The 24,515-nt window shown below is 42.5% G+C and overlaps 2 protein-coding genes across 3 annotated transcripts; one reads left to right on the plus strand and one right to left on the minus strand.

Moving 5' to 3' along the window:
• Window positions 1-5,862: 5,862 nt before the first annotated feature.
• On the plus strand, window positions 5,863-17,904 carry slc26a1 (solute carrier family 26 member 1). The gene is given in 9 exon segments (XM_037484194.2): window positions 5,863-6,000; window positions 12,859-12,885; window positions 12,888-13,324; window positions 13,625-13,831; window positions 14,118-14,364; window positions 14,501-14,732; window positions 15,015-15,198; window positions 15,305-15,592; window positions 15,732-17,904. Coding segments are annotated over 9 exon segments (2,211 nt in total). The 5' UTR covers window positions 5,863-5,957; the 3' UTR covers window positions 16,278-17,904.
• A 39-nt stretch (window positions 17,905-17,943) lies between these two features.
• Window positions 17,944-23,611, minus strand: LOC119226338 (progestin and adipoQ receptor family member 3-like). 2 transcript variants are annotated; one of them, XM_037484209.2, is made up of 7 exons: window positions 23,315-23,611; window positions 22,635-22,877; window positions 22,359-22,521; window positions 21,346-21,501; window positions 21,038-21,235; window positions 20,870-20,960; window positions 17,944-19,915 (listed from the first exon to the last, which is right to left on the minus strand). In XM_037484209.2, exons 2-7 carry the CDS (start codon window positions 22,829-22,831, stop codon window positions 19,758-19,760), a joined length of 963 nt encoding a protein of 320 aa, XP_037340106.2. In that variant the 5' UTR covers window positions 22,832-22,877; window positions 23,315-23,611; the 3' UTR covers window positions 17,944-19,757. The 2 variants fall into 2 exon arrangements, with proteins under 2 accessions (XP_037340106.2, XP_037340105.2); XM_037484208.2 differs by having other exon boundaries at window positions 23,184-23,611.
• Between the last annotated feature and the right edge of the window lie 904 nt (window positions 23,612-24,515).

Consider the following 24,515-nt stretch of genomic DNA (forward strand, 5'->3'; position numbering starts at 1 on the left):
CCCTAGACACAGACAACAAAAACAATGACATGTTTACATGCACAGAATATTTTGTGTGTAGATGGCTAATGTTGGGATTAGAATTGTACCAATATTCCCGTTTAATTGCAGCCGTGCATACTGTGCTCAGATTAACGTAACTGTTTACTTTGTGATATTTGCGCCAAAGGAGCGATGCTAACTGCAGTGGGACGTGTTTGAGTTCTTTCTGGGTTCATAAACTATGAGCGATCCCTCTTGAATAACAGTCACATGTCTAGCATAGAAGTCCACTGTATTGTGTGGCCTTGATTTGAGGAAGAAAATGATTGGATGTTTCAACCATCTCCATGCCAACTAAAGCCAAACACTGAGCAACCTGTTGAGAGTAAAATCAATGGTCAAAATATTTAGTTACAAAAACATAACTGAGAACAAACAGGGAAACCACAACTTTCTTTTTTCATGAAAGCCAAAATCACAATTTTAAGAACCATTGCCCAGCACCAGTCAAATATGGTGAATGCTTAAATCTTTTTAGTCTTTGCACACCTTTCTGTCGATGATTTACAAGTTGCATGGAGATTAATATTATTCTGTGCAGGATGAAATGCACTTTTAACAATCTTTTATTACTGTTGGCGGGGGAAGGCGCGCAATTACACACAAGGCCCCTCGTCAAGAAGCCCATTAAGGAACCTGCAAACACGATTATCTCCAATCATTCCCTCCGCCGCTGGCAACAATCTTCACACTGATTTGCTGGGTTGATTTGTGATGGCCGCCCCAAGTCTGCTGGCCATTGACCAATCATTGAAAATCCAGGGGAGGAATTCATTATTCTGGAAACCCTCTCAAAACCCCCCAACTCCAACCCAATCTCTCCGGGCTTACTCGCCGTCTAAAGCAGGCGGATCTCAAGGCTTTGCGTCATAGCACAGCAGCGCCGGAGCTAGACCTGCTGTCTAAAAGCATCCTGGATCCGAACATTTTAAGGAAGTAGGCGCACAAAAATGTGTTTCCCCCCATGGGACACCGATCTCGTATTTTATCCTTTTATGGGCCGGCTTGACTTCAACCTAATCTTGTTTTCTAACAGATATGGCCACTGGAAAAAAAGGAGTATGCTCAAGGATTTGAAGTGTGAAAGGATTTAGAAACCTTCAAGTGGAGTTATCACTGACCTCTTTCCATGTGGAGGTAAGAGGTCAGCACCAACATCAAAGCAGTAACCCTGAGCTAAGCCCGGGTGAGGATGGTTCCCATAAAAAAGCTCAGGGAAGCGGCTGTGAGCTTCTCTTTAGGTGGGGCATTGATCGCACATGCATTTTCCTTCGCAAAAAAAAAAAACTCTTGGCAAGATACTTCACGGTGAAATGGATGCTTGCTTATGAGCAATAAAGAAAGACTTAAAGGGTTTGTTTGTCAAATCCCCTGAGATTCTCTATGGGAACCACGTGATTCCTACCAGACCTCGGGGACCCTGAGCAAGGTCATTGGGCCTGTTCAAGACTACTCACAACCAGCTGATATGGACCAATTAGTCCATATCATCATTCCATATAATAATGTAATATGGGGAATGGGGAAGTCCAGTGAAAAATGTCTTCTAGTGTTTAGTCATGTTTTCACCTTTGATTTATGGATTTAACAGAAGGTAGGCAGCTAAACACAACTATACCAGTGCAGTAATCCCCATGGACTGAGCACTGTGATCCACAACCTGCCCACAAACACCGCAACCGTTCAGAACCGACGTTGGTTGTGTTCACTTATCAGACTGCAGGGAGAAACTGCATCCGTTGCTGTAACATCGGCCATGACACCCAACCGGCTCATCTCCACACTGCCACTAGATGTGGCTACAACACAGGCTACTGAATATTGTATTTTGTTCAGGTTGACTCTGACTTCACATTGTGAATAATTTACACAGTTTGATATATCTGTGCTTTTCCTAAAACTAGCAAGAGACATCTTCTGTAAAAAAAAATACAGAAAGTTTGGAATTGTTCAAAAGTGTTAACAACAAATGCAGCTAGAAAATATCCCTCTTTCATTTATTGCTTTACTTTTATTGTAGTATTATCTAATAACCTCTGCATGTTTTATTGTTGATTTCCACTCCAATCCACTTTGAATCATTTTCAGTTAACAAACCTCAGCATTGTAATTCCACTGCAAATCGCCCAAAACTCTTATTGCACTAATTTACACATAATGTAATGTAATGTAATATCAATGGCAAGAATTTCAGTCTCCAGCTAATAACCTGTGCTTACATCTTCTATCACAGGAGCCATCAATTAGCAATCAGGTCAATTGGGTGGAATGTGTGAAACTGGAAATAATGAAGGAAAAATGTTGTTTGGTTTTATATGAGTCATTCAGATTTTCATTTCGACAGTTCATTGCCGAACATCTTTTGTTTTTTCAATATTCAATACCGTCAAACATTTGTAATGCATTCACTGTTTTACAATATGATTTAAACAAGAGAACATCAAACTGTGAGAGGGTTGATTCAGTGGAAACTGCTTGACAGTGAAGGAAAATAACATGTGGTTAAAAATTGATATTTACTTGGTTGATTATCAAACAGCAAATGTTTTTGTGCTGCTGGTAAAACCTTAACCTAAACAATGATTACTCATCGGAGAGGTTGTTTACTGAACCTGATCCCGGAAGAAGGCTGCGTGGACATCGCTGCGCACTTCTTCCACGGTCAGCACCGACACAAAATTGTTTCAATCCAAACGTATGATGATCTGAGAAAAGCCACCAGTGCATTTCAAAGAACCTGTGAGTTTTAGGTGAGAAATATTTCACTTCAGTGATGTGCTTGGCTGAGTCAACAGGAGGCCTCTCTTTATACCTAACCTCACTCAAACAGTGTCACGAGGTTTTTAACTTTCTCAGAGATGATTAAAGTGATGATTGAAATGAGCGACGAGTTGACAGCGCGCATTCTGTGTGGGGAAGGGAAGGTTAAGGGGTTGCATGTCAAGAGGTTTTCAGGGAATAGAGGGAAATATCTTCTCTGCGTTTGGTGACGTTCTGATGAATTTAGCTTCTCCCAGTTCTCACTGGTTGCTCACAATCAACCCTAAAAGCCACAACCTTTCCTAAACTACTTCTATGGGTCCAGGAATGGATTGTGGCTTGGTTTAAAATAGTTACAAAAGTATGGTGGCCGAGAAGGTTCAGACAAATACAAAAGCCACAACACAACGCGAACGCCACAACACAAAATACAAAAGCCACAAGACAACCGCAAATGCCACAACACAACCGAACGCCGAAACACGGGAGCGAGCGTATTTTGGAGAATTTAACTAAGCGTATTTTGGAAAATTTAACTAACGTTAGCTAAAAGATGCGTGGCGCCATTTAGCTAATGTTAGTTAGGCAAGCCGCAAGGAATCATTTTTCACTTACTTCTTAAACGATCTGGCATTCTCCACCTCCGTTGGTCAAAAATACGCTCGTTCCCGTGGGCGGTTACTTAGCTACTTCCGTTTTCGCTTTTGTGTTGTGTTGTGCCGTTCAGTTGTGTTGTGGCATTTGCGGTTGTGTTGTGGCATTTGTATTTTGTGTTGTGGCGTTCGCGTTGTGGCATTTGCCGTTGTGTTGTGGCATTTGTATTTTGTGTTCTGGCGTTTGCGTTGTGTTGTGGCATTTGTATTTTGTGTTGTGGCGTTCGCGTTGTGGCATTTGCGGTTGTGTTGTGGCAATCATATTTTGTGGTTTGGCATTTGCGGTTGTGTTACAATATACAAGAGAACAAGGGCCAAGTTGAAAACAACCCTTTCCTTTATATGCCATCCACTACACAGTGTTTTTAATGGACTCAGGATGCAGTGTTCTACTGATCCACTCAAATGGTCTTTTATTCCAGCAGCAGTTTGATTTTTGAATCAACACCTTTAGGTTTAGCATCTTTCTGATGTCAATCATGTTTTAAAGGCATCTCTCTTGTCTTGTTTGTTCATTGTGCTTCTTGTCTGTTGTGCTCTGTGCAATCTGTCTATTGTTGTCTGTGTGATTTTCTGGTGGCAAATGGGTTTCTCCACGCTGGATTAATAAAGGTTTCTGTCTATCTGATGGTGGTTATATCTGATGAGGGTTATATCTAATAATCAAAGGCTGCTCATGTAGGGAGTTACTGTCTCATCCTCGTTGAGGAATGTAAGGTCACAAAGCGAAGCAGAAAGTGCGGACCAGGCAGAAATAGGTTTGATAAGGATGAGAGTTAGAGACACAACAAGTACTTTTCAACACTATTAGTTTTTCATTAATGTCAGGAGACCACAGAGTGCATGGTTGGATGTAGTAGTAGCCAAGTAGCCAAGAGGACCTGCTCCTACGTGACGCTAATTTAGGGCAAAACCTAATCTTTTCTTGTATATTGTAAGTACAAAGCTGATCCTGATGTTAATTAGCTTTTGTTTCAGGCCGACAGAACAGCTATTTGAATTGTATCTGTCGTATGATTTGAATGTACTGTTTGTTTTAAATTGTTCATTCTGTACACACAACATCCATTGCAGTCTGTTCATCCCGGGGTGAAATCCTCTCTGCTCTTATGTCTAGGGTTTCCTCCTTTTCTTCACGCAGAAGGCTTTTTTTTCATTTTGGGGAGTTTTTCCTGTGCTAACACTGTAAAATGGAATTTTGCAGGGTAGTAATTATTACCCATGCAATATTTTTTTTAAGTTAAGCTTACCGTTCCTGAATAAGTAATGGTTGATAAGTCATATTGTTCAAATTTTAATAACAATATAATATAGGTATTATAGGTAAGTGCTTACAACCTATATTATGTATTACCTACTTTTAGTAAATAAATCAGTTGTATAACGTTTTAGGTGTTTAAGGGTTGTAAGATTTATTTACACTACTTTAAACATGTGGTGAAATCTACCCAAACAAACCAAGTGAGTGTTTCAGGACAGTGGTTGTCGCATGTGTACAGACTGTGAAATCCTCTGAGATTTGGGATTTTGGGCTTTACAAAACAAAATTACTTGAATTCAATTGAACGTAAAATGTTCCAGCTCTAAGTACATACAAGTAGTATTGCAGACTTTGATTTGCACTGTAGTTTTGAGGATTGCTCAAGTTTACATATGACTATCACGGAGGATCATTTGTATCCTTTTGTATATAATAACAAAATATAAGAAGTGGCTGAGTAAAAGTTGATGAAAGACAATATTGTAATCAAAATCAACCAATTCTCAACTCCATCTGAGAAAATCTGGGAATCTGTGACTGTCAGAACCACCCCCATCGCTTCCTCCTAACCTAAAGAATGTCTGTGATTTAAAGTATTTTATCTAACATTGGCTGAATCCTTTGATGAGACAAAAAGAGCACTAAAGCTTTTGGTTAATAAAACGGAAGGAAACTCAACAATCAGATTTTTACACCTGTTATAAAATGGGTGTTTTAGTGAGTATTTCTGGTAGCAGGTACAGTGTTTGTGGGATTGAGTCAAAACAGCTACAGGGCCAATGTTAATCATGAAATATCATGTGTGTCTCCTTCATGTTGTGTTACTAATACTCTTAGATACTATACTATAATGGAGACCCTGACATAAAGCCTTAACATAAAAATGTGAAGTGGTAATTTAAAACAGGAAATACTAACTAAGGCCGCGGTAATCTGAATACACACAAGCATCAGCAGCAGTCTAGTCACCATGGTAACCATAATCCAACAGTCCCTCCTCCCTTTCATTCTCCTCTCTCCACACCCCGTCTGCTCGGCTCCAATCCGCGGACAGGAACAAGACGTGGGGGTGTGTGTATGTGTGGGTGGGGAGGAGGGGGGGGGGGGGGGGTGTTCCTGCTCCCATCATGCTTTGCGGAATGAAGCAGGAAGAGGAATATGGCACCAGTGAGCATCCGAGTGGACGGCGGTATAGAGAAACACAGTGTGATGCTGCATGCAGAGGCACCATTCAGGGCGCTATGGCTGATGTTGCCTCCCGTTGGCTCCTCTGGGCCTCTCTGGGTGAGTCCTTCCTCCTCAATTATTAGGGCAACAGAGACAAACGGTGTCCAGATATTCATGCTGGGCAGCTGATGCGGCTTGTAGACGGGGGGGGGGGGGGGGGGGGGGGGGGGGATGCCGGTGGATTTAAAGGAGCAGAGCAGTAATCCTCTCAGGTTGAAGGGAGGGGGGTCAACAAAGGCAACAAGACAGGAGGGAACTGGGCACGTGTTCCGACTGTTTTCGTCCATCAGAAGTCATGTTCACTTACTGGGAATGGTTATTGTCATGGTAACGGCACATAGCCAGACACACGGGCCTAACACAAGGGTGGCCTTTCTCCCTTGATATTTCTGTGGCTCTAATATATACTTTGAGCAGCGGTATTAGGACTAGTAAACTGCAATGTTTCCACAGTGATGCCATTTAGTCCGGAAGATAATGCACTCAGGGTCCCACCCACGCCCCGACACACACAGACACACACACACACACACACACAGACCCACTATTGTCTCAGATTTTAATCATTTTAGTCCTGATTATTAAGAAAATCAGAATCTCTCTTTTAATCTCTGGATCTTTTACATTACATGTCATTTAGCTGACGCTTTTATCCAAAGCGACGTACAATAAGGAACTTTGTATTGCCTTTATTTATCTCACAGATGGTAAAAGATGCCCCACCCCTTCCCAGTGTTTCAGTAATCATGGCTGAGCCACTAGTTAAAGGAGCTCAACTGCTGGTTTGATCAGTTCATGAGACTGAGAGTATCTCACACACAGACAGCGCCCAAATCGCGCAGAATTTGTATTTTTTGCAGCGTTCTGTATCGTTGCAGTTGTCTTAACAAAAGGAGACATTGTTTTCTCTCTTTTAATCACCTGCATAAGAGTGTATCTTTCTCGACACAGGGAGCATTGTGTCTTTACCCTTATGTTGTTAATAATTTGAAAGCGGCAGACTTTAGACTCAGTCTGAACTTGAAATAACCGCTTCAGTGCCTCACAAAAATAAGGCATTTACCAGTTAGATACCAGTATCTAGTGACCCAGGAGAGTGTGCACCATTTGTTCGCTATGAAGGATATAATCAACAAACATTTTTTGCTTATCAAATAAAATGTTCTTTAAACAAGATTTGAAGGTACTTAATATATACGTTATTGCTAAACATTGCCAAACTAGGCATATTTTCTAGGCAAGAATCTATAAGAAAAGAAATTAACTGGGGCTCAACACAGAAGTACTCAGATATTGCACTTAAGCAAATATAACAATACACTAGAATGTATAAATACTATAAGAATATTGCATCTGGTGAAGCAACGACTATAGACTTACTTCAGAGTAATATACTACATCAGAATGTATTTGATGATTACTAACATTTAGTGAAGTTACTAAAATGTAGGGGTGGAAAAGTAAGGCTGGGATTGCAATTTCTTCACCATGTGGCTAACATTAAGTAAACTTTATCTGGTAGGATTCATGTTGTTTTATTTAGCTTTAGAAAAAAAGAAAAATATTTTGTATATTTTAGAATTAAATTACTTCAATTTACCCCTTAGAAGGGTAACTAATTGTTGCATCCAACATTTTATTCATTACAAAGAACACTATCCATCTTTTTTGACTTCATAATCTAAGTGGCTGTTAAGTAGCAATATATATACTGTATATATATATGTTGGAGACCTTATATGCCATGAGTGGTTTGAATTGCTAATCTGTGAGGAGGCTGCACAGTTGATGGTAATGCTGTAAGCATGAAGTGGTGATTCCTTTATAACGGGATTAAAGGCGGAGAACAATCATTCGAAACACTTTACAGAAACAGCTTTGATTCAATGTTGGCTCGCTGTTCAGGGTTGACACTGAAGTAAATCTCATTATTTGCTTCCAAAAAGACCTCAGTGTGACTCCTGTCTTGCTCAACAGCCAATCAGATGTGTTTCTTCAAAGGAACCCTGGACATTTTGTTGGCAACGGGGTTAAACATAAAATCTCTTTTTGGGGAGATACAGGCTGTCGGTTCATTATTCATCTCTCGTTTCTTTCTCTCCTTTCTTTTATCTGTCAAGAAAGGTCAGGTTGGATTTAAAAGACACAAACACATACACTCACCGGCCACTTTATTAGGTACCCCATGCTAGTAACGGGTTGGACCCCCTTTTGCCTTCAGAACTGCCTCAATTCTTCGTGGCATAGATTCAACAAGGTGCTGGAAGCATTCCTCAGGGAGTTTGGTCCATATTGACATGATGGCATCACACAGTTGCCGCAGATTTGTCGGCTGCACATCCATGATGCGAATCTCCCGTTCCACCACATCCCAAAGATGCTCTATTGGATTGAGATCTGGTGATTGTGGAGGCCATTTGAGTACAGCGAACTCATTGTCATGTTCAAGAAACCAGTCTGAGATGATTCCAGCTTTATGACATGGCGCCTTATCCTGCTGAAAGTAGCCATCAGAAGTTGGGTACATTGTGGTCATAAAGGGATGGACATGGTCAGCAACAATACTCAGGTAGGCTGTGGCGTTGCAACGATGCTCAATTGGTACCAAGGGGCCCAAAGAGTGCCAAGAAAATATTCCCCACACCATGACACCACCACCACCAGCCTGAACCGTTGATACAAGGCAGGATGGATCCATGCTTTCATGTTGTAGACGCCAAATTCTGACCCTACCATCCGAATGTCGCAGCAGAAATCGAGACTCATCAGACCAGGCAACGTTTTTCCAATCTTCTATTGTCCAATTTCGATGAGCTTGTGCAAATTGTAGCCTCAGTTTCCTGTTCTTAGCTGAAAGGAGTGGCACCCGGTGTGGTCTTCTGCTGCTGTAGCCCATCTGCCTCAAAGTTGGACGTACTGTGCGTTCAGAGATGCTCTTATGCCCACCTTGGTTGTAACGGGTGGTTATTTGAGTCACTGTTGCCCTTCTATCAGCTCGACCCAGTCTGGCCATTCTCCTCTGACCTCTGGCATCAACAAGGCATTTCCGCCCACAGAACTGCCGCTCACTGGATGTTTTTTCTTTTTCGGACCATTCTCTGTAAACCCTAGAGATGGTTGTGCGTGAAAATCCCAGTAGATTAGCAGTTTCTGAAATACTCAGACCAGCCCTTCTGGCACCAACAATCATGCCACGTTCAAAGTCACTCAAATCACCTTTCTTCCCCATACTGATGCTCGGTTTGAACTGCAGGAGATTGTCTTGACAATGTCTACATGCCTAAATGCACTGAGTTGCCGCCATGTGATTGGCTGCTTAGAAATTAAGTGTTAACGAGCAGTTGGACAGGTGTACCTATTAAAGTGGCCGGTGAGTGTATATCTGTATGGACTTTATTTGTAAGCAAATCTTTTTTAAGCAAAGTAAAACTGCCAGACAACAGCGAGGCGAACAGAAGAAAATTAAAAGGATGCTGAAAGTGAAATCAGATTCAAAACGACAAATCTGATGTCGCTTCACATAAAATAAATAATTCCACTTTTGATCTTGCGCTGCAATATGAGTCTGGCTGTTGCCAACGGTGCCGCAGGACGTTTAAATGACAGCACATACCGGTGTTGTGATGAGGGAGGCTGTGTTTAATGGTTTATGTGACATGGTAATCCCTTCTGGGACGCAGCTGCTGAACGGCAAACTCTGTGAGACAAGCCGTCGATGTCTAGATTAATTTCTGATTATCATCTATGTAATGATGTGTAAGTTATATAGGTGGTGTCAGTTATGACAATGCAATATTAGTCTGGCTGTTGCCAACGATGGACTTTTTCATGCAAAATCAGCAATTCTTTTTTAATGACAGTATCAAACCCCTTTTAAAATGATGCGAGGCTTGCTTTATCAAATCCCTGTTCCCCGCCTTTAAAAAATGAAATAACATTTTCCGTTCCGATTTTCTTAATTGCATGGCTCATGCTTCTGATCATGAGCTCAGAAATGCCCACGATGAGATCAAAACAAACCACAAAGTTGAGGAAGATCATGAGCATTACAATACAGCGAGCCGGCAGGTAAAAATCTCTGTTAGTTTTCCTTTTCCACACTGAAAAACTGATTGTATTTGCTGGAAGTCGTGTAGGTTCTTCACACAGATAACGGGGCCTTATCTGCTGTTTGCTATGTAGTCCACTCTGTATCTACAGGATGTATTTAAACAGTAGGAAATGCTGATACACGGGTCTGCACTCACTCTGCAGCGGCCTGGCCTTCTGCACTGCATAAACATGCATCATATATTACACTATTGGGTAAAACATTGACTGGATTTAACCTCTCGCCCAGAGTTGCTTTTTCTACACACACACACACACACACAGGCACACACGCACACGCGCGCGCAAATGCCGTTTGATTGGTGGACATTTCGACCAACCCCACCCACTCGTGGTGACCGGGCCAATAGGAGACTGATCGAGGGTGAGCAAAGGGCTGCTTTTATCTCACTGTTGATCCAGCCCATCCAGCTGAGATCTCACTCACACCCACTGTGTTCAGCTGCTCGGATGATGACAGAGACAAAAAGAGAGGGAGACATACGAAGAGTGGAAGAAAGAGAGAGAGAGAGAGAGAGAGAGATGGAGTGAGAAGAAGTTAAGTGCTTTCAACACAGAGCGGATTTGAACACGAGACATCAGAGACTTGTGGTCCTGCTTGTCCCCAACCCAGTGACTCTGCAGGTGAGTGTGTTGTCCCACATTACTGACTGTAACCGTGTGTCCAAGGTAAAACCATTGATGCTTTTTGAAGTTGTTCTGTATTACTTCTGGAAAGCATTTGAAGAGTAGCGACATGACTGGAGTCGGAGAGTATGAGGTGCTGTTGAAGATGTTGCACAATCATTATTTCATAGGTGCAAACTAATCTATGGTGTATTTTGATATTAGAATGTCTGTGGCCATAAACATTTGGAGCAACTTCTATGGTAACATTTAAGAAATACAGGAAAAGCTACAGTTTTGGATTAATGTTTCAATCGGGAGGAATCTCCTCTTTGGTTTGACTTGACAGTTTTCTTCTGAGAAAAAATGTTCTCTACTGGAGTTTGCAAACCGAAACTGGGGAGATCACAGTGTGTCCTTGCTTTGTCCTTGAAACCAGAAAGGTTTTAGTTTTTAAAGTTTAGCACTTGGGAATGTCGTTTTAGCAGTTTCTTTTATGATTTTTCAAAACCTTTAAAAAACTTCTTCAGGGCTGTTTATATATAATAATAATATTGAGATTTGGATAATGATTTGCATCATTTCAAAACCCTTGTTTTTGGAGGTCAAAAGGGTGATTCTTTTGCAAATTAATGAGATTATTATCTATAGTATTAAAAATTCCTGCCTTTACGCTTACATCATGTCGGGTTGTTAATGTTCATCAAGAGAACAACAGTCTTGGCTTCAGTAGCCGAACACTGACTGAAGACTCAACAACTATATACAGTATATATGTATGTTGGAGACCTTATATGCCATGAGTGGTTTGAATTGCTAATCTGTGAGGAGGCTGCACAGTTGATGGTAATGCTGTAAGCATGAAGTGGTGATTCCTTTATAACGGGATTAAAGGCGGAGAACAATCATTCGAAACACTTTACAGAAACAGCTTTGATTCAATGTTGGCTCGCTGTTCAGGGTTGACACTGAAGTAAATCTCATTATTTGCTTCCAAAAAGACCTCAGTGTGACTCCTGTCTTGCTCAACAGTCAATCAGATGTGTTTCTTCAAAGGAACCCTGGACATTTAGTTGGCAACGGGGTTAAACATAAAATCTCTTTTTGGGGAGATACAGGCTGTCGGTTCATTATTTATCTCTCGTTTCTTTTATCTGTCAAGAAAGGTCAAGTTGGATTTAAAAGACACAAACACTTATATCTGTATGGACTTTTTTCATGCAAAATCAGCAAATCTTTTTTAAGCAAAGTAAAACTGCCAGACAACAGCTAGCCGAACAGAAGAAAATTAAAAGGATGCTGAAAGTGAAATCAGACAAACGACAAATCTGATGTCGCTTCACATAAAATAAATAATTCCACTTTTCATCTTGCGCTGCAATATGAGTCTGGCTGTTGCCAACGGTGCCGCAGGACGTTTAAATGACAGCACATACCGGTGTTGTGATGAGGGAGGCTGTGTTTAATGGTTTATGTGACATGGTAATCTCTGCTGGGACGCAGCTGCTGAACGGCAAACTCTGTGAGACAAGCCGTCGATGTCTAGATTAATTTCTGATTATCATCTATGTAATGATGTGTAAGTTATATAGGTGGTGTCAGTTATGGTTTCTAACAATTTAATTAGTTGCATGGTAGAATTGTTTCCCTGTATCAGTCCTCCCTGTGAGGGCTTGGGTTATTTAAATAAATATTGATACATTAGTTGAATATAATGTATTTTTTAAATGTCTTAGGGCTTAGAAAATTTGAATAGAAGAATATGGTGACAATTTCCACACTCTAATTTCTCGTGAGTTGTCAATACCATATTTTACACGGATTTGGTCCAAATTTAACCTATTTTTTTACCCTTGAGAAAACATTTAATAAGCTATCAAAAATCCCTCAGTTCTTTTATGATTGTCCTAGAGGTCACAACAGATCATTTTATACAATGACATCACGTTTTTTGACATGGTTTCACCCATCGATGCCTTAGGTTTCATTCGTTGTAGTTTCAGGAACTTTAGCCTACAACTTTGAATCCGAGCCAGTTAAAGAGTGAAAAGATAGAAGTAGTTCTTGTGAAGGAACGGTATGGATTTTAACCAAAATGTATTTTGGACTGAAGTTTTCTCCATTCACACCTTGTTGTTTGTCTCCTGTACATGTCCTCCCCCTCTCTCACTGCCTCCTTGTCCTCTGATGATCTTTTAGGAGCAGAGCTGACCACATTACCCACCTCCGTCACCTGTTCCTCTCACCTTGCTGCCTACTGTCACTCCCAAAGACCATGGAGGAGATCACCAACGCCACGCCACCTGCACTGGAGCGTCGGGCTCGCCGTCGAAAGTCCGCGGTTTCGGTCCTCAAGTCCAAGCTGAAGAAGAGCGTGACCTGCTCCGTGCCCAGGGTCCGATCCGCCCTGACCGGGTTCTTCCCCGTCGTGCGCTGGCTGCCTAAATACAAGCTGCGGGAGTACATCTGGGGCGATGTGATGTCCGGGGTGATCGTTGGTATCGTCTTGGTACCACAGGCCATCGCCTACTGCCTGCTGGCAGGGGTGGGGCCGATCTATGGTCTGTACACATCATTTTACGCCAACATCATCTACTTCCTCATGGGGACGTCCCGACATGTCTCGGTGGGGATCTTCAGCCTCATGAGCCTGATGGTTGGACAGGTACTGCAAGAGGATCACGGGTGGAAAGAAATGATCATTACATTTAGGGTCTTTCATGAAATGTTGATTGAAATGTTAGTTTAAATAAAAAGAATTGTTATACATTGTTTAGCATTCATTAGAAAATGCCATTTGAATTAATTGCAGATTTAAATGGGTAATAAGTGTTGTTTTTTTTACAGTTCTTTCGAAAAGGCTACTAGTTCAAATAGGTTCATGCTACTGGTTATAGTCATTTTATCCAGTTGTATTCCTTAGGTGTCATTTAATTGATTAATTAACACTTCTACTTGTGTGCAGGTGGTCTACAAGGAGATGTTCCTGGCAGGTTTTGACCTCAACGAGGACTCCACAGCGTCTGGGCCTGATGTGTTTAATGCCACGCTGGGAACCAACGTCACCACCAGCAAACCTCACACCGTGGAGCTAATGGGTCTGCAGTGTGACAAAGAGTGCTACTCCATCAGCATCGCGGCTTCCCTCACATTTCTGGTTGGCGTTTATCAGGTAAAATATGCAAGTGCATTTTAGTGGCATCTAGTGAGGGCAGTTTCTGTGGTGGGGTGATGGTAAAGGTAGAATAATAATGACATCATAAGGATGTACTTTTTTGTTGTTATGGCACGCAAAGAAAATTTAGGGTGTCACCAAAGTCTTGAACTGTGAATTTTCACAAAGATATTTTGCCAATCCATCAGGTAAATCATGAGATGTTCCATTTGAGAGCTGACCCCCGTTTTCGTTCCCATGCACCTCCTTCTCCTCCCGCTCCACCTCTTAATCTCCTCGCCAGGTTTTGATGGCCGCGTTTCGGCTCGGCTTCGTCTCCGTATACCTTTCGGCTCCGATGCTTGACGGTTTTGCCACGGGAGCCTCTTTCACCATCCTCACCGTGCAGGCCAAATACCTGTTGGGTCTAAAGATCCCCCGTCACCAAGGCTACGGCACAGTTATCGTCACCTGGTACAACATCTTCGCCAACATTCACGAGACCAACCTGTGTGACCTCATCACGAGCGCCATCTCTATCTCTGTTTTAGGTAAATAAATAAATGTGTAGCTCCCCGGGGCATGGAACAAGGCAACACGACAGTGGCACATGCATTTCTATGGCCTAATAAGCAAATTCTTAGCTGCCTTTGATATGGAATAACCCTGAGGTTCTGGTTGTTACAGTGGCGGGGAAAGAGATCCAGGAGCGCTACAAGGATCGTCTTAAGATCCCACTGCCGACTGAGCTGATAGTTGTGGCAGGAGCTACGCTGGCCAGCCATTTTGGGGAGCTGAATAGCAATTACGGCTCCAGTGTATCCGGCCACATCCCCACAGGCTTCAGTCCTCCCCAGGTGCCCAGCTTCAGTCTGATGTCACGGTTGATACTGGATGCCGTCCCTTTGGCTCTCATTAGGTAATAGTTATCAGATTTAACAACATGTTTGGTTGGAACCCTTGTGTGTCTTATATGGATCGTTACAGATGCAACTTACAAGCTGGAGTGTCGCCTGGCAGGGAAACATGCCTCCATTAACTGATTGCACCTATCCAAAATATGTACAAACAATGGACATTTCCAAAAAATATACAGTGTACTGGCTGATTTGAATGAGGGTCAAATCAGATCAGGTCAAAACATCTCTCCACATATTTTTAAGTGAAAAAGATTCATTTACAGGCTCATTTTGTCTTGCAGTTTTGCCTTCACGGTGTCGCTGTCCGAGATGTTTGCAAAGAAAAATGGCTACACGGTTCGTCCCAACCAGGAGATGCTGGCCATCGGCTTCTGTAACATCATCCCCTCCTTCTTCCACTGTTTCACCACCAGTGCGGCATTGGCAAAAACCATGGTGAAGGACTCTACAGGTTGCCAGACACAGGTGAATTTCATACTTTTAGTGAATGGTTTCTGGGAGACGTGTAGAGCCTGTGAAATCTCCTTCTTCCCCTCAATCTGTACTTTCCATTTCTCTGCTCCTCCATCAGATCTCCAGTCTGATCAGCGCCCTGGTTGTCCTGCTCGTCCTTCTCTTCTTTGCGCCTTTCTTCCACGCCCTCCAGAAGTGCGTCCTCGCCTGCATCATCATCGTAAGCCTCCGCGGGGCACTGAGGAAGTTCAGAGACGTGCCGGCCAAGTGGCGCGCCAGCCGCACCGACGGCACCGTGTGGCTGGTCACCATGTCAGCCACGGCTCTGCTCAGTGCCGAGCTGGGCCTCGTGGTCGGAATATTCTTTTCCATGTTCTGCATCATCTTCGAGACTCAGAACCCTAAGGTGAGTGACAGACCCAAGAGCTGGTAATGGTTCACCAACGCTGGAACACTTAACAATAGTTGCAGCATGTGAAGAAGTCAAACATTGACCTTCAGTCATATCAGGATCTAATCTAATCTGATCTGATGTTTGATGCCAGGTCTCTGTCCTGGGCCGGGCAAAGGACACGGATCTTTACGAGGACTTGGACGAGTACGAGAACCTCATGGCGCCACCTCGGGTTCAGGTGTTCCGCTTCCAGGCGCCGCTGTACTACGCAAACAAGGACTCGTTCCTCAAATCCCTCTACAAAGCTGTCGGGGTTGAGCCCTTCTCGGAGCTGACTAAGAGAAGAAAGGCGGAGAAGAAGGCAAAGAAGATGTCTTCAAAGATGGTTGTGATAGGCCTCGGACTCATACAGAAAGAACTGGCCTTCCACACGCTGGTCTTGGACTGCTCTGCGATACCCTTCATGGACTCAACGGGCACGGCCGCATTTAAGGGGCTGGTCAAGGAATTTAAAGAGATAGGCGTCAGCGTGCTCCTCGCACACTGCAACACCTCAGTCATCGATGCCCTGCAGAGAGGACAATTCTTCGGGAAAGACGACATGAGCCGCCTGCTGTTTCATACAGTCCACATGGCGGTGCTTCATGCAAACAGCGCATCCGCAGCAGCAGAAAGCAAGTCGGAAGACTTGGTTTAGAACATCTGGAGGAAGGGAAGGAATGGTATTACATGAGGTACGCACATGACATCTAGGGCAATGCTACAAGATAGCTTTGAGGTCACTATTCGGGAAGCTTTGTTCTGAAAAACCGGAAGGGTATAGTTTTTTGGATGTGATTTTTTTGTGACGTAGTCAAGCTGCCTGGTTGGTTCCTGTTAGGTACTGAGATATCTGAGGCTTAGAACACATTTGTGTCACTCAGTCAAAGGCAGCGCTGCCTGCAATGAAAGCTATTTTAACTTTTCACATCACTTGAGTCCTTTGGCCAAAGTCCATGGCTATAACCCAGGTCTAAAGTGCACGGCACATTCAACCGCAATTTGCATTTTTTCCTAAATTTTTTACATGGGAGTTCAAAATCCTTTGTGAAAAGGCCAGTTAAACCTGAAGAAGAAGCACTGGTCCGTGGCGGTAACAGCTTTCTCTGCCTCGGTGTCACACAGAAACAGTGTTGCATTGAAAACCTTGGCTCAGTGACATATAATTTTACTCTTTCCCTGATCTTTGGTGCCCCAACAATGAGGCCTGTATCTCCTTTAGATCTGTTCTCGTAAAGATTAAAGGAATTACACACTCTTGTTTTTGTGCTTCGGACTTTTACACCTCAACTGATTGCAGCAGGTAAAGTCAGAATTTTTCTTTTAGTGCTTTGCCACTTTCTTTGATGTTTGTTGAATCAAATGTTTTGACTCTGAAAATCTAATCAGATTTTATCTCTGTGATTAAATCACCGTTTTCCTTTGTCTTTTATCATTTCAAAACTACCACAAATCATGTAATACTTTGTTTTTAAAGACATAGACATTAGTGGTTGTAAATTTAGCAAATTAACATTTTATATTTTCCTACATTTATTTTGTCATCAGCCAGTTTCTACGTATTCATGGAACTTAAATGAACACATTTTAGATGAAAACGTGTAGTCGGCTCGACTTTCATCACTGATAGTGTTGACATTCAACACAGTATATAGAACATGCACTGCCTTGATGTTCAATACTTGAAATAAACCGATATGTTTTTGGCCTGAGTCTGAATTATTGGCATTAAGACCTTTTTCACACCAAAGAAATATCAATTAGTTAAAAGAAGAGAATGGTGCTTCAACTCCTTCACCATAAGTAAACCCAGGGAAAATGAAATAATGGCGACTTTCTATCATTGCTGTCTCAGACACCATTTGCACAAATACTCATTACTGCATGAGGTGATTTTGTGATATATCATTTTCTAGCACAACTATCATACTAACAAAGCCACTGTGGAAATAAATGACAATCATTTAGGATGTCAGCATTGCCACCAGACAGGAGGTAGATTTACTAAATGATTGTTTGCGTTTTGAATAAATGGGAAAAACATCTGAGATAGCGTATATTTCCTGCTTCTGAGACTGACACATAGAGCATGTGACTTTACAATGACCTGCTGAGTCGTCAGAAGATCACTGTGTTTAACAAGCATGTCATTATCAATTCGCCAACTCATGACACCGGCTGAACAGAAAGCCCTCAGATGTAAAGTCACCTCCTCTGACCCATGATGTGCCCTTCATGCAATGGTGAACGGATTCTAATGGATTAGAAATAAATAAATAAAATTAAAGCAATCTTGAGCTATTGAAAAAAAGCCAACCATAAAATGTATTTCCCAGCATTCTTTATTCATTCAAAATGTTTAAAAATATATTATAAATATAATTTCACATAGGCACTGAAATAAATATCTTGTAAATCAGCGCCAGTGCTTTATCATATAAATGATAAGACAGGATAAAACAATCATGGGGTGATTTTTCTAAATAAAAGACCAAGCAGTTTATGATTGTTAGATATGCATGATGAAAAATTAAAACAAAACTCAAAAAGGCAAAAATAAAGACACATTTTTCATTGAGCCACTTACAGTTCTGCAGCAGTAAGTGACCTCAACTAAAACCCAAAACTTATTCTAAGCGTTGAATCATATCAGATAAAAAGAACTAACCATACTGGCATTGTTGTGTAACAGCAAAGATTAAATCGGTCAGTTTCATCATTCCTTTGACCCAAAACCGACTCTAACAGTAAGTGTGTTTACAGTACAAACACTCAAAGATAATAAGGCAGACATATACAAACATGATGAGTTATTTTAAAAAGTAAAAACCTGTAACACTTCACACTGGCCTGGTTCAAACAACAGCAGTTGCAATGCATGCAAAATTTTACACAATTAACCTTTATGACTCAAAAAGGGCTGCGAAGGTGACGCTACCTGCCTTAGGGGTGACAGGTGTGGACCATTCGGAGAGATAAACTGCTACCGCTAACTGGATCATCAGCAAAAATGGGTCTTTGATTGTCCAGTTCAAACTGTTGTTAAAAGGGGTATTTTTTATTACTACAATCAGCATGTTTGTCATTTCAGCCACGCAGTCTCCAGATTAGACCCCTTCCTAACAAAAACAGTAGTTGGTGACTCCACATCGGATCCCAGCACCATTTACCAGGATGTCAGGAGAATGATGTTCGGTCAATTTAGAAGAAGTTGAATCTAACATACCACTAATAGTTCAATTTAAAAAGGGATGATTGTACACTATGTTGTTTATTAACTCGGTTGGTATTAAGGCTGATATTACTTATCTCGTGTAGTGAAGCCATAACATTTTATGTTTTGGCGCAACACTGACACTGTCTCGGTCCAAAAATAAAAAATAAATAATACACAAAAACAAAATCAAGCCGTATTTAGAAAATAATGTAAGTAATAATAAAGTAATGTAGGCTGAAGATGGTTCCTACATTTTCTTCTCAGATATTGCGGATTGATCATTGATTGATCATAAGCTATTTGTTCGAGAGCTTCAAAAACTAAACACATTCTCCCCCCCCCCCGCCAGAGTTCACAGTGTTCAAATGCTGCATTTCCAGTTTTTGTGTTGCTTTTCACATTTCATCAAATTGTTCACACAGGCATTTATGTTTGATTCAACAGAATCCTCGTAGATATTGTTTAAAACTTCTGTACACAAAGAAAACTCAACAAACCATGCGATAAAAAGATCACCAATTAAAAACTCCAAACCGTAGTCTGTTTCTACAAAATAATTTAAATTCCAGCTTCATGCAACTTAATGGTTATGGTGGTTAAGCGATTTTAAGATTTACAGTACTGTGTAGCCACTCCTAGCTGATATCTACTGCTAGAGACAGTATAATGAATGCGTGTACTGGCCTTAAAAAGCCACTAAACAGTAACCAACAGCTCACTGAAAGAGCTACCATTAGACTCAGTTTTAAACCTTAGTAGCTATTAATCACAAGCTTGTGGTTAAATCCCTTTAGGCAGCAGCTTCTAACCAGCGGACTGACTGGTTAAAAGTGTTTCAATAGCAACATTAGGTGTTTAACTGATGTCTACTAACATTCATAGCAAAGTAGCCTTTCCATTACATCATGGGATCCGTTCCACTTAGCTGCTGCTGCTGCTGCTGCTGCTGCTGCTGCCCGGGCACGACCGGCTGTGCCTGAAGTGCATGATGTGCACAGCTGTCTGATGCCACCAGTAAAACATCCCCACTACCAGTATGTGCCACACCTGGTGGCTGGCTCCCAGGTAGTTCAGCTGGCCTGAAAGAGGAAAGAAAATCATTCTAAATTCTGTACATATTTGGGTATATGTTATAACAGTCGTATAACAGTCCCGTCTCCCCGTAATGTTTCACTGGGACACTTGCCCGGAGTGTTGCCATGGTTAATGTTATGCGGCACCAGTTATACGTGACTTCCTGCTTTCATTAGTCAAACATTTCTCTCATGAAACAGCCCACAGCTGGACTCCCCAACCACCGGGCCGTGGGCCATTGTGACATTTGACTTTTTTTTCCTGTAAAAAAATTATTTTGAAAATTAACCAGATTCTTTTCTAATTACGTGCGCTCGTCCCACTCGACATATTTCCCAAGCGTCACCAAGCACTCCTCGCCCTGGGCTCAACGAATATTTTGTCGCGTTTATCCACCACGCCTCCAAGACCGGTCCGCAAAATACTGTAGTGGTAATTAATGAAATATGTTACAGCTACTTGCTTTTCCCGTTTAGCTGTAATGGATCTAACTAATGCAAATGAAACAATATAATTTAAAGTAATTCAGTACTACTAACTACCACAGATGAGTACAAAACAAATCCCATATGCTACAACTCTACAATACTAAATATAAAATACCTTGTTTACTCTAAACGGCAGACTATATTAAAATAAAAGAAAACTGCAACATGAAGCAGTTGACTGGTAGACTGCTGGTAACCTTGCAACATTACCTCACAGTAATGACCTCTTTAGTTTGCCACTTTGTGCATTTAAAAAGTAAGAAAGCAATTCCTTGGAATTAAAATGCATTATTATAAAATCCTTTCTTACTTGTTACAGCTTCTGTGACTCTTTACTGACAACAATACACAATTTAAACTCTTCTGCCTATTCAGACGAACGGTGACCTCAATTACAGATTCCTTCCCCATTCTCTTTGAGCCCAAAGCTCCAGTTTTGTGCTCCCAAAGAGGCGGAGGACCGCGACTCACCGGGGAAGTAGCGTTCGGGGACCTTGGTGACGTAGAACAAGAATGCAGATCCGGCAATCAGGTACATGATTAGCACGCGAGGCAGGAACAGCTAAACATACAAATAAAAAAAAGTTTAGTGCCGAGATGAAGGTGCGGTCACATGGTCACCACTGAAGGAGCACTGACCTGCACCACGTCCGTGGCAAGTCCTCCGTTGAGCCAGACCCAGTGACACGCGGGAATCACGCTGATGCCTGCCACGCAGCAGAAGATCGTCGTGCGAATCCGTCGCCACTCGTTGCTGAGGTAATGGGGGTGGACCTGAGCGCAGAAGACGGCCAGGATCAGGGACAGCACGGTCAGCAGGTACACCTGTCGCCAGAACTGCAACACAGGAGAGACGACAGATTGAGACGCGGCCCGCTCAGAGCCACGGGAGGGGCAAACGTGCGGGTGGGGGGGGGGGGGGGGGGGGGGGGGGGATTCACACTCACGGCGTTGCAGTAGAAAGCGTAGAAGATCCCGGGGACATAGCAGCCCAGGATGCCAACGGAGATGCCGGCGTAGTCCAAGGAGAGCCAGCGGCGGCAGGTGGTCTCAGACCGGTGGCACGAGAACAGGTGGTACCCCACGGAACACAACATGCACACCTGCGACACAAACACAAAGCACCATTTACAGACTAGAAAGGAATTGCACCCATGCCATCCAACACAGTTCTTATCTTTTTTTTAGGATCGTCATTATTGGTTATTATTACGTCTTTCAATTGTCTGATTATAAGGCAATATGATAGTTCAGTGATTATAATCTGTTGTAATCTCGTTTTAAAACTTCGGGAGGGGGGGGGGGGGGAGAAGAGCAGTCAGTCTGGGCGTATAATTCCAGACTTTTCCTGTTATAATGGTAATACATCAAGTGATCTCAAGGGAAGGGGATATTAGAGAACAATCTAGACAAACAAAATAAGCATTTATTCTTACTAAGAGGGGTGTGTGCGGGTCACACATGCTACACCACATACCCCCTGTAGGTTGAAATCACAGTGACTCCATTACATTTACTAGTTCCTCATCAACAGCTACCCTACAACATGAATCGCACAAACACAGAAATGTGTAATGCACCTCTGAACTACTCTACCTTCGCTATTGCAGCTCTTTATTCTACAAAACACTGGGCCCAACCTTAGCTACAGCTTACACACCTGCGTGGGTTGAGGACAACCGACTGCGCCCGGAAACGTGAACCTTCATGAATACGTTCATCAAAAGACATGCTTTATTTATGCACAGGAGAAACACTGAGGTAATGCACATGTTCATTACTGACTGAGACTGCTGTAAACAGCTGTGAAGGATTCAAAAGAAGACAGTAATAACAGTGGTAAAATGATACGTCCCTTATTGAGCCTGGATGGTGGGAGGACAGCACAGTAAACAACACCTCTGTGGTACCGGCGGGTCGACTCACTGGAACACAAAGGGCCACATCCTTTTTTCATTACCTGAAAGCAGAAGAGTCCTATGATGTAGATGACGTAGTCCTCTCTATTGGCTCCGGACGCCGGCAGCACAGAGGACACGTCGTTGACCCCCAGAGAGAAGAAGAGCAGGAAACCCAGCAGGTGGCTCCAAATGTTCACCGTCTCATTGCTCAGCACGAAAATACTGCAAATGGGGGAGAGAAGAAACGCACATCAAACAACGCGGTTGAAACTTTGTGTGACGACACGCAGAGAATTTGTCAAATCCTGCATCACTGCCACCAATAATCCACCCACCTCCTCAGGCAGAGCTTGGAGGGCAGGTGGGCCCTGTAGCCGCCTGTGATGAAGGGGTTTTCTTTGAGGAAGAGGGGGATTTGTTCGTAGGTGTACAGTCGGATCCGCTGGGGTATCAGCACCGGCCAGTGCTGGTAGCTGCCCAGCTCGATGTAGTGGCCGCTCTTCAGCAGCTTCTGGGGCGTCTTCAGCAGCATCTTCTTCTTCTTCTCCTCAGCCACCGGCTGGCCGCGGAGGACACGGCTGGTGTGGACCAGAGACACCACCGGTGAACGACGGAGAGGGATCGCAACACATCGGCGTTTAACATATTCAGGAGAATGTGACAAGATAACAGATTTAAGAGAAAACGTTTATTGTTTAGTGTGTTTACATGTAAGCTAACGTTAGCTGAAGCTAGCGTGTGTGTCCGTGCGCCTCCATCATTAAATCAACACAGGTGCTATTATATATTTCACTTGGAAACACAACTTTATTTTTTTTATTTTATTTTTTTTTGTAAAAAGAAACCAAACAGACGTGCCGGCATCTACGAATAATTTGCCTCACCGTTTCATTGTCGTCACGCCATGTTAGCGAGTTCGGTTCCGGGGGAGAGCAAACGGCGATGCTAACCTTGACGGGCTCGTCCTGTAACGTAGCCCGATAAAATCGAGTGGAAACCGGGTTACAAAGCTCACCATTAGTCGCGGGGGGGGCGTCGGTGTCCTTGTTCCGCTAATTCAGCCATAACCGCATGACTGTTAAGCTAGCATCGCATTTTAAATAAAATTCATTATGGTTAAAGAAATCAAACTATACGCGTGTCCTCATCTGCTCGATAACATCGAACCGTATCTTCTTCTTTTTGGCATGAAAGGAGACAACGGTGCGTTACTGCCACCTACTGGTTAGTGAGCAGGATTGTACCTCCAGCCAAAATAATCTTCAGAGCTTTGCTGCAGAAATATCTCTTACATTTTATGTTTAACTAATTCCTCCAAAGCTTAGAATAATTTTTTGGTTCTCTCTCTGAAGCCTAAGCGTACATCCCGCGGTGTGTTTTTCTCACCACTGTGAGCATTTCCAAGTATATCTCCACCAAAGCAGGAATTAAAATCACGCCCTTGCTTTTGGCAGTCAATTACAAAATGACAATTGACTGTAAGAATGTATTTCATTGGAAACGTCTGATGATCTGGAATTAACGAGACCAGCCCTTCATTGGACATTTGTCCACATGCAGCTAACTTTTAATATTTTTGGGTTGACGCAATAATTCATCCAGATTTCAAGCGAGTGCAACTAGTCCAACTACTACACCCAAAAACAAGGCGCAGAGCACACAATGCATAACAGACGAAAGGGAGATCTTTGGCTAGAGTAAGATTAAACAAAATAGGTTACATTTGCAGACAGCATTCCTATGTTATTATTTGAGTTTCTACATGTTACGACTTCATGCTCTCTTAGAGTTGAAAATAAATATTCAAGCTGCCAGCAATCAGTGCGTAAGATCCTTTCAAACAAGAGGAAATGCATGACTGAAGCACTACATAACAAAGAACATATTGGACATCTCTGACGTCATATGTGCTTTCAACATGGTTTGATATGATGTCTTTAAACACAATGTACTTTTGAGGACACTTATCTTGGTGATGCCGAGACGCGCCATAAATGAAGTCTTGTTGTTCCTCGATATACAAAAGAGCAGATTTAATTACGTGGGGGGAATGATATTTTAGACAATACTCATGCAAAGAAACAAACCACCCTGACACACCAAGGGTGTGTTGGTCTATTCAATTCCATTTCCCATCTGACACAGATTCATTGGAACATGATGCAGTTGTTTGTTTGGAGAAGAGAAAGAACATTAGGCATAATTATCGGGAGTGG

Source organism: Pungitius pungitius, chromosome 18 (genome assembly GCF_949316345.1).
Source record: "Pungitius pungitius chromosome 18, fPunPun2.1, whole genome shotgun sequence".
Lineage (NCBI taxonomy): Eukaryota > Metazoa > Chordata > Actinopteri > Perciformes > Gasterosteidae > Pungitius > Pungitius pungitius.

Bases quoted from the DNA above. Each gene is read 5' to 3' on its own strand.
- LOC119226338 (XM_037484208.2), bottom strand. The intron at 22,522-22,634 runs GTGGGTGGATTA...CCCCATTTGCAG, and splicing joins TCCAAGCTCTGCCTGAGGAG to TATTTTCGTGCTGAGCAATG. The intron at 21,502-22,358 runs GTAATGAAAAAA...TTTGTGTCGCAG, and splicing joins TAGGACTCTTCTGCTTTCAG to GTGTGCATGTTGTGTTCCGT.